This window comes from Mycetomoellerius zeteki, unplaced genomic scaffold (assembly GCF_001594055.1).
Source record: "Mycetomoellerius zeteki isolate Tzet28-1 unplaced genomic scaffold, Tzet1.0 scaffold113, whole genome shotgun sequence".
Lineage (NCBI taxonomy): Eukaryota > Metazoa > Arthropoda > Insecta > Hymenoptera > Formicidae > Mycetomoellerius > Mycetomoellerius zeteki.
The window spans coordinates 1208687-1219798 of NW_017256051.1; the positions used below are offsets into that span (position 1 = coordinate 1208687).

The 11112-nt window shown below is 32.9% G+C and overlaps 1 protein-coding gene across 2 annotated transcripts; it reads right to left on the bottom strand.

Annotated features, from left to right (window-relative positions):
* Positions 1 to 1926: 1926 nt before the first annotated feature.
* On the bottom strand, positions 1927 to 5742 carry Pldn (biogenesis of lysosomal organelles complex 1 subunit pallidin). Of its 2 annotated transcripts, none has more exons than XM_018456688.1 (6): positions 5712 to 5742; positions 5385 to 5520; positions 4443 to 4550; positions 4280 to 4367; positions 2690 to 2776; positions 1927 to 2606 (listed from the first exon to the last, which is right to left on the bottom strand). In XM_018456688.1, exons 2-6 carry the CDS (start codon positions 5453 to 5455, stop codon positions 2490 to 2492), a joined length of 471 nt encoding a protein of 156 aa, XP_018312190.1. In that variant the 5' UTR covers positions 5456 to 5520; positions 5712 to 5742; the 3' UTR covers positions 1927 to 2489. The 2 variants fall into 2 exon arrangements, with proteins under 2 accessions (XP_018312190.1, XP_018312197.1); XM_018456695.1 differs by lacking the exon at positions 5712 to 5742 and adding an exon at positions 5582 to 5684.
* Between the last annotated feature and the right edge of the window lie 5370 nt (positions 5743 to 11112).

The window sequence follows — 11112 nt, forward strand, 5'->3', positions numbered from 1 at the left end:
TTTTTTTTTTTTTTTTTTAGAAAAGAATCATATATACAATAGTCATTCAAGATTTATGCTTATTTATTAAATTAATTCACAAATTGAAAAGTGAGCTTTTAATTCATTATTAACTAATTATAATTTTTATTTTTAATTATTGATATAAAAATGATGTTATAAAGATTAATTAACACATCAGATCCAAGCTTAACTTTCCGTTCAAACCATTAGATATTTTGACTAAAAAGAAAATTATAAAATAATTTCTGATATTATATATACGTGGATACATAATTATAATACAGTATCGATATATTAAATCTTTCTAACTAATAATTTATAATAATTTTTGTACTTTTTAATTATTATAAAATATATTTTAGTTAACCAATATAACAACACAAACAGAAATACCTAGGATCATCAATAATTCACGTGTAGTCAAATCACTTAAAATTGGCGTTGTATAGAATATATTACTAACATATCAAGAAAATAGAAAGATATCGGGACAAATGAACATATCGACAGATTAATATATTTTATTAATCTACAATATTATCGGATATGCGTGATGCGAAAAAATTAATTTTATCAACGTATATAAAGCATGAAAAAGATGCAAGAAAAAGAGGTAATTTCACGTGTCATAATTCGGCTGTAATGAAAAAATAGGAATTATTTATTTTAATACATTCGCAATGCGTTAATAATGCAGAATGTGAACTGAAGGTTACCGAAATATGAAAAGACAGCAGAACCAATACGATTATATATGCGTCGATCGTGATTAAGTGAGTAGAGTGAATATGTGCCTTGAAGTAAAATTAAAAATATAGTTGTTTCCTTTTTCTTCTACCTAATTATTTATCTCCACGATATATAAGGACTCACTGCAACGTGTGGTTATCTCCATAATTTGTATGCATATAATTTAACATGTAACTCTCTACGAGACGTAAGAAATAAATATCGAGGAACATCATATTTTATTTCATGTTCTTCTTATTTTCCTCGTCTTAAAAAATACACATAAAAAATATAATTATCGAAATATTTCCTAGGCAAAATATTTCAGTAAATCTTGCATTATATTCAGACATCTTTTAACTTCTAGATATCTTCTAGAAATGTCTTAAAGATATCTTACAAAAGATATCGTTTAGATATCTACAAGACATCGATATTTTCTAGGTTGACTGAAGAAGTAAAGACTTGATAATTTCTATATACATTTTATTTATAAAGATTAGTTGTATGAATGTGTAAATCTTTACATTTTTTAGACAAAGGATCTGTTTTTGTGGCTGAAGCTAGTGTAAACTTTTGGAATTTAAAATGAGGTAGGTATATATTTAACATTTGAAATTTAAAATGAGGTAGATATATATTTAATATTTGGCCAAAAGGGAGAAAGAGAGTTCTAGTATTGTCTAATGTAGGAACAGAAAACAGACCTATAAATATTTTTTTCACATAGGCTGCGTTCCATTATTCACTGTAAGCATTGAAAATCTATAGTATATGGTAATGTGAACTATAGATTTTCAATACTTGCAGTGAATAACGGAACGCACCTCTAGACTATAGGGGGTCTATTCTTGAAAAGAAACGTATACGAAAGTTTAGGGAAATATTACAGTATATGTTACGTATATTATAGTATTTTCCTAGTTTTTCATATACGTTTCTTTTCAAGAATAGAGCCCTAGGTCTGTTTTCTGTGGCTGAACTAGTGTACACTTTTGGAACTTTAAAGTGGGATATGTTTGATATTTGTCAAAAGCGAGAGACAGTTCTAGTGCAGGAACAGAAAACAAACCATGGCACCTATCATGAAACAAAGTCGGAACGGATTCCGATCGGAATTATTCCGTTTTCCCTAGAAAACACAATAGAAATCTAAGGAATAATTGAATAATTCCGATCGGAATCCATTCCGATTTTGTTCCATGATAGGTACCCATATGTCTAATTTCTACCGAGGGTTTGAATCGGGTCAAAATCAGGTCAGAGCAGAGAGAAACTTGAGAGCAATCAAAGTTGATTATCCGTCCTTGTCTAACCCACTTAATAGTATGGAAGAGAACCACAAAAACGTATACATTACTCTACGAGGTTTGTTACATAAAAAAGGCTGGGATGCCTACTCTCAGGTTCCTCTCTAGTCAGAGTTGGATTTAGAGTTAAGTTGGCTTGTCTGTTTCCACCAATCAGAGTTGTGGCAGAGTTACACCATGATACGAGAATATAAGGTATTTCATTCTCAAGGATGCATCTTGAATATGGCGGCTGCTCTTTGACTAATCAAAATGTTGTCCGAAATTGTAAAAAGGAATCTGATAACTACCTTAAAATTTTATCGGATAGGATTCTTAATGTTTCCGTAAAAGCACTCAACTGAACCCGACTTTGATCCGACTTTGACTCTCGGTGGAAACATAGTCATATTTCTCTTATAGAAATAATTTGTAAAAATTTATCGGTTTATACAGATTTATACTTTTTTAATTAGTTGTAGATTTTCCAATTAATTCTTGTTCCTTGCGCAATTCTTGTTCACGTTGTTGTTCCCTATTCATTGATTCTTTTTTCTTAATCTGTTGAAGACGCAACACGCGTTTCTGCAATAAGTCGTTTTATATAGTTGAAAATACCTATGTTATCTATATGCGCACATCCTAGAAAAATTAATTTTATAATTCACCTTTAGTTTAGACGTTCTTTCATGAATATTAATCATTTCTTTTCTTATCACTGTTAATTTTCCTTGATAAATTTTAACGGCTGAAAACTATAACATTTTTAAATGTAATTTTTCTGTCATGAAATGTCGATATTCCAAACATATTACAAGATTCCTAATCCGAAATTCCAAAACTCGAAATCTCTAAAAACCAAATATTAAAAAAAAACATAGATTAATTTTGTGTAAATAAAGATGAAATTTTTTGTTCCAAATTTAATCTTTATTTTCATCTTAACTTTATCATGCTATGTACTCCAAATTAAAAAATATTCAGAATTTGAAACATTTCTGGTTCCAAGCATTTCAGATTAAGGATATTCAACCAGGGAATGGAAGTAACTTGTTACTTATAACGAAGTTACAGTTACAAGTTACTTTTTGGGTAACTTTACTGATAACTGCGTTACTTTTTCTTTTTGGTAACTGTAACGGTAACTTAGTTACATCTTTTTGGTAACGGTAACGAATTTTACAGTTACTTTCATCGTTACTTAGCACGATTGAATAGAGATGTAAAAAACGGTATTTTTTACTTCGGAGAAAAGTATCAAGCAAACAATTAGTTTTTTTACTGTAAATAACGGTATTTTTGACTAAATTACATAAAATTTATAAAGAAACAAGTTATTTCAATATATTGGAACGACAGACATTTCATATATTTAAAAGCTAAATAAATGATGTTATTAATACAGATAATACTTTATAAGCATAATAGATATTGTTTTGTTGCATATTGATTATAATTGTACTCTATATTTTAATTATTTTAAGACAACATCTCAATATAATATTGATTTAAGCGTAGTTAGAGATTCGATGAACATTGTCTCACTATAATTTAAATTTAGAATATGTATAATCACAGTATACGACAAAAAATAGTGTCAATTAGTCTAGTAAAGTATTATTTGTATTAATAATACAAGTATGGAATACTTACTTCACTTTTAAAATTGAAGTACAGTATACAGAAGTAAAATGTCATTCAAATAATAGTGAAAAGTAAAGTATATTTATAGTCATCGACATTATACTATATTATAACTTTGTAACTATTTTCACACAAAAATCTTACGGATAAGTGCAAAAATTAAATTCTGGAGCAATAATACAGCGTCGAAATCGTGAAATGTTAAAAAAATATCCGAGTAAAAAAACTGTCAAAGCTGAAGGAAAAAAACCATTTCCCAAATTTTTTACCCTAAAATTCTAGAATTTTTCCATCGTTTACATCTCTACGATTGGACATCGATTAGACAAATAGACACAAGCCACTCATAGCGCTTGAGACTGTAGAAAGCCTCCAAGCACTCGTCTGCTGTGATTGGTGGTCGTCGATTTTAAAAAAGTAACGGAAAAGTAACGAAAAATTACTTTTTTAAGTAACGGTAACTGTAACGAGTTATTTTTAAAAATCGGTAACTAGTAACTGTAACTAGTTACTTTTTCGACTCGGTAACGAGTAACTGTAACTTGTTACTTTTAAATAGTAACTTTCCATTCCCTGTATTTAACTTATATCATGAAAGAAGGAAAAAGTTTTACCATATCATTTAAATCTATATCTTCAAATGTCTCATATATCCTTTTATTCTCAAGCTGCATTCGTGCAAATAGAGCTTCTTGTTTATTACTGTAAGAAAAATAATATAACATAAACAATCAACGTGAAATCTTTATTATTTGCATTACTGATTTACATGCTTACGTCAGCTCGAAAAGTTCCTGTTTAACTTGTTCCAGTGGAGATTGATAAATACTCAAAAGACCTTCCGTCAGTTTTTCTGCAGCTTCTGAGAAATCTACTATATCTTCGCTATTGAAAAATAAATAATACTTTTAAATTATGCATTATATTATGCATTATATAATTATATTATAAATATAATGTATATTTATATAATATAATATATATTATATATTAAACTTTGTTAATATTTAAACATATCTAAGGGCATCTTGACTATACAATGAATCTGTGTGTCCATTTTTTTACAATCTGATTGATCTTTAAACATAATTTTCTTATTTGAAAATTATTGTAGCCTCAACATTTTGGTATTAAAATTTTCATCTCAAAATGATTTCAGGAATCTGTCAGTAGATGGTATGGTAGGTCTAAAATACTCTGTATAATTTATATGTAATAATTTATATTAAAATGTTTAAAATATGCAGGATATAATAAGATTCCGAAGATAAATCTCAAGGTAAGTTCTTCATAAGATACAATCTTATAAGATATACAATCTTCATAAGATTGTATCTTATGAAGAACTTCCCTTGAGATTTATCTTTGGAATCTTATTATATCCTGCATATTTTAAAAAAACTATACATTTGTAAATATATATTGATACAAATTTTCTTCTACATTTTAGTATGAAGAATTCGCTTGCTGAGTCTCGTAAAATTTTAATTATATATCTAAATAAATGACTTAATTAAAACAATTTTTTTACTAGGTAGATATTTAGGAGCTTTTAACCTGCCCTGATTATAAAAATAGACATAATTTGTTCCATTTCTGGGTTACTTTTAAAAACTATTTGCAGAACTCTATTCTGTAATTTAAAATAATATATAATGTAATATCCTAATTATAGTAATATAAAGTATCTTGATCTTAAGAAATACGTGAAGAGATTACCTCAATTGTTTTTCAGTTTTTAATTGAATCTCCATTGATCTGGATTTTTCCATGTTGGTCATCATTTTCATTCGTCGCTTTCTCTTCACTTCATTCGCAGTTATACATGTCAAGCATAATAGTGTGCATCAAAGATCTGCGAAGAGAAGAATTTAAAAGGAGGTAGAATTTGACAGCTATAGTCAACACTTGTTTACCAATTAATTTTTTTTCTCTGACATAGCCTGTTTTTCAATTAGGACACACAACGTTACACCGTGTTCCACTGATCCCTTTTACACCGAGAATTTGATACGTTTACTAATTAGTAACTTTTTATTAAATTACCTTAATTTCAGCAATGTATTTAAAGAATGATGTACTAAATTGGGTAATTATACAATTTAACTACATCTCAAAAATCAATAAAATCAGGATTGTTCGACGCGTTTTTTCATGAAACGAAAGAATCTGGCAGAAATAAGTGTTGTTCTGCTCCGAGTATCGAAATATTAAGCGTGAAAGTTAACGATCATTGAGGTTACAATCTGTCACAGCTGAGGTTACAATCTGTCACAGCTGTGAAATACGACACTGCACGTAAAGGCCATCATGAGGGGTCTACAATAGAATGCGGGGTCTACAATAGAAGTCGTAACAGTCGTAGGGTCTTAAGTCGTAGAAAATAGACCAATCACAGTCGAATGTGAGAAGAATAATCTACTGTGATTGGTCAATTTTCTACGATTTAAGACCCTACGACCTCTACGACTTCTATTGTAGACCCCGCAGAAGTCCTAGCGGTCGTAGGATCTTAAGTCGCAGAAAATTGACCAATCACAGTAGATTATTCTTCTCACATTCGACTGTGATTGATCAATTTTCTACGACTTAAGACCCTACGACCTCTACGACTTCTATTGTAGACCCTACACAAGGCCGTAGGCAAATCGGCCAATCACAGTCGAGTGTTTAAAAGCACGAGATTTTTATTTTAATTGTGATTGATCGATTTGTTTGTGACCTTACGACTCCGACTAAAATTTTTGTACGTGTGATAGTCTTAATGCGGGGTCTACAATAGAAGTCGTAGCAGTCGTAGGGTTTTAAGTCGTAGAAAATTGATCAATCACAGTCGAATATGAGAAGAATAATCAACTGTGATTGGTCAATTTTCTACGACTTAAGACTACGACCGCTATGACTTCTATTAGGCCTGTTCTTTTTGGCTGAACTTTTGCACCAGTTTATCTTTCTTCCTTTTCTCCCCAGGAGGAAAGAAGAGGAAGAAAGATGAACTGGTGCAAAAGTTCAGCCAAAAAGAACAGGCCTATTGTAGACCCCGCATAACAGGGATGTTCCTCGGAGAAGGAGAGAGTACTAACTTTAAAGGCTCTTGCACACTGAATGCAGAAACGCTTGCCGCGGGTTATACAATTTTCATAAAAAAAGAAGGGATAATGTTGGTAGCAAAAAAAAACCCTTGAGGCACCATAGTTTTATTTTCTACGAATTGATAATATTTACAAGTAGTAATCCATTAGTTTGCGCCGATCATGATCGATCGAGTGTAAAGATGCCTTTTCATGCGCAGCACGCTGCGGCAGCAAAACGTCACGTGATGCAAATTTATTTTACATGAGATGACGCACTTCCGGCGCAAAATGTTTTGCCGCAGTTCGTTAAAGTTGAACCGAACGAACAGCAAACAGCAAAATTGAAGCGCGCATACGTCGTAAAGCTTAAAAAAGTCTGCACTATCGACCTCGATCAAGTTCGGTAATCGGTTTAGGATCCCCATAATATAAAACAACGAAGAATGGCTTCGAATAATGTACGGATACATGTTTGTAATTAATTAATTGATTAATTATTTTCAATAAGTAGATATCAATAAATCGAATATGAAAGCAAATCATAACCTTAATCTGTTGACATCGAGAATGTGAATGATATATATCGCAATTGTTGTAACTTTCAAATTCGTGATAAAGTATAAAATCTAATTTAGAAAGTTATAGTTTATTTTAAACAAAACACTTTGGTCTTGCTTCTTAAATCGTTTCATGGGAAAGTGCATGTGTACTTTGTAATCTAACGTAATATCATCTTATAATGTGTTGACTATTCATGTATTTTTTTTTTGTTAGATAAATCTTGTTAACACTTGCGGAATTTGTGAAGAAATAGTAGAAGAATCATCAATTTCAACTCATAAGTGCTTGGAAGGATTTGAACATTTGAAGGATATCTACTTATTGAAAATAATTAATCAATTAATTAATTACAAATATGTATCCGTACATTATTCGAAGCCATTCTTCATTGTTTTATATTAAGGGGATCCTAAACCAATTACCGAACATGATCGAGGTCGATAGTGCAGACTTTTTTAAGCTTTACGACGTATTGCGCGTTTCGATTTTGCAGCTTGTTGTTTGCTGTTCTTTTGGTTCAACTTTAACGAACTGCGGCAAAATGTATTTTGCGCCGGAAGTGCGTCATCTCATGTAAAATAAATTTGCGTCACGTGACGTTTTGCTGCCGCAGCGTGCTGCGCATAAAGAGGCACCTTAAAAGTAGTGTAATTACATGATAATTCGTGAACTGTTCACGAACGGCTGTCATCGCGGAGGTTTCGTGTTTTGAGTTATGTGTATCAAGAAATTAATAACGTCTTCGAGATTACTCAGATAAGTTTCATTAAATATTTGGTAATTACGGAGATGACGGCCGATCTCACCGATTTTAATGAAATTAGGCTCATTCGATGCGTTTTTGCATAAAACGAACGAATCTGGCAGAAATAAGCGTCGCTCTGCCCCGCGAACCGAGATATTTAGCGTTAAATTCACGACCGTTAAGGTTAGGAAATCTGTCATACCGACTCGATATAAGCGCTATGACAGATTTCCTAACCTTAACGGTCGTGAACTTTAACGCTAAATATCTCGGTTCGCGGGGCAGAGCGACGCTTATTTCTGCCAGATTCGTTCGTTTCATGCAAAAACGCATCGAATGAGCCTAATTTCATTAAAATCGGTGAGGTCGGCCGTCATCTCCGTAATTACCTAATATTTAATGAAACTTATCTGAGTAATCTCGAAGACGTTATTAATCTTTTGATACACATAACTCCGTCAAAACACGAAACCTCCGCGATAACAGCCGTTCGCGAACAGTTCACGAATTATCATGTAATTACACTACTTTTACACTCGATCGATCATGATCGACGCAAACTAACGGATTACTACTTGTAAATATTATCAATCCGTAGAAAATAAAACTATGGTGCCTCAAGGGTTTTTTTTGCTACCAACATTACCCCCTCTTTTTTTATGAAAATTGTCGTGTAACTTTGCGCGGCAAAAATGTGACGCGGTAGCCAATGGGTGCGTTCAGCAGAACGTTTGTTTTGCAACTGTTGGAAGTTTCCTTCGCGCTGATTGGATCATACTTTTAGATCTAGAAGAATGGTCCTATCTCAGCAGACAATGGCTGCGTTCAGCAGAACGTTTGTTTTGCAACTGTTGGAAGTTTCCTTCGCGCTGATTGGATCATACTTTTAGATCTAGAAGAATGGTCCTATCTCAGCAGACAATCATGAAACGGTTGCAAAACTGTTGAGTCTGCTGAACGCAGCCAATAAGCTTACAGCTCCTAACATGTTAATTGGTTATCGCGTCGCATTTTGCCGTACGGTAAACATTTCCGCGTCCAGTGTGCAGGAGCCGTCAGTACAGAAGATACGAAATACGCACAAAGCGCTCATGCAACTGCTCGATACCAACGTTACAAACAAAAGGTCATAAAGATTAAAATATCTTCTCTAGCTCAATTAACGATTATAGAACATGAAAGACTAAATTTTGTACTCTTTGTACCGAATTTATGAATATGTACTGATTGCCAGTACAACTATTGTGGAAGAAGTACTGACGTACTAAAATTTGATGGATTGTATTAGAAAAGTACAATTGTATTGTAAAGAACATTCCTGGCGTGTTAAGATGCATTCACATGCGAGCATCAAGCAGCGGAAGCAGCAATCAATCAACGAGGCGATTTTTACAGTGGCGTAAAAAATATTGGGGTTGAATTACGTTTCTTGCTCTCCTATTGGTAGGGCGTGTAACGTCAACCAATAGCAAAGCATTTTCCAACCCATGTTAGTGCAAACTCGGTAGGGCTGAAAATGCTATATATGTCGCAAACTGCGCATGTTCGTTTCGCACTCGCCTTTTCGCACTAACGTCGCATAACAAATCTAAACAAGGAGAATCGAGAAACAGTGAACAGTTTGTAGAACGAACACGATCATGATCAAGGATCATTTCAGTGCTCGATATGCAACGGAAGTTGCAGTCAGAAAAAGGTGTTGAATAAGTTAATTTTATATAGATGTTCTAAATCGTGACAGTAGTTCTTGTGAATAGAGTTCCATCATCGGGAAAAGGTGAAAAAAAGTATTCCATTGCTTTATAATACGAGACAATGTTTCGTTGAATAGCATTCGGTTGTTTTAGCAATTTATTTTCCCATTCAACAGTAGAGTAACTTGTATTGACCTCCCCTTTTAATTCCTCCGGATGGCATTTATCTGAAGAAGAAGAAGAAGAAGAAGAAAAAGAAGAAAAAGAAGAAGCAGTGAGTACAATTACACAACGATAAAGGTTGTCGATCCTCATTAGGAGAAACTCTGACGACGTAGAACGGTATTCAAAGCTTGATCTCTAAAACTTATTCTACAATGTGCTTTTTGTGTCCTGTTTCCTGCATTTTGTTATTTTTTTATTGCTTCTTTTGCTCCCATTTTTCGTTTTCTATTACACAAGATAAAAGTTAAGCTTGTTCTACGATGTGCTCTTTGTTTCCTGTTTCCGCCAAAGTTCGTTAACTTTTGTCTCGGGCGACATAAAACAAAAAACCGGATAAGAAGCAAAAGATAAGATGTAAAAAATAGCAAAGTGCAAGAAACAGAAAAAGCACATTGTAGAATAAGCTTTAACAAACTTCGGAAAAAACAAGAAACACATGGTGAGACATACACGTGGTGAGATATAAAAACGTGGTGAGATGGAAAAACCAAGAAATAGGAAATAAAAAGCACATTGTAGAATAGGCTTTAAAATTGTCTTAAGCTCAAAGTTAACAATCATTTCACTGGCTTCTCTTTCGAGATTCTTTCCAAGATTCTTTTCAAACATGCATGTCCAAACTCGAAACGCTCGAAGATCCGCTATCTTTCGGATGCCATGTTTGAAAGATATTTTAATGGTATTTTTATAAGCGTTTTACATCTTGATTTTGAACTATCTGAGCTAAAATTATCCATAAACAGACTTAAGATCTTGGATATAAAATCGGATTGTGGATATCATTTGTAGCATCCCCTTTACCTCGTTGCGAAAAAGAAATAGTCTGCCATGATGGCTTAGAACACGCGGGAAAAAAGAGAATGCCAATCTCCCTCTCATTCTCTCTTCCATTGAATGAAAAGAGATAGAGATGATCGTCTTCCACAGACCCTCTCTCTTACTTTTATCGACCATTTTGACGCACGGATCGCGCAGTCCATTTTCTATGTCTTTGCGGAAATGCTAATCTATCATCTAGGGCTATGTTCAGATTCACACCCGAGTGTCACCCAGGGGTGCGTTCCAAAACTCGACTCTATCAACTCCGAGTATCTTTTATCCTTGTTCAACATTCGGTGAAGAACAAGGATAAAAGATACTCGGAGTTG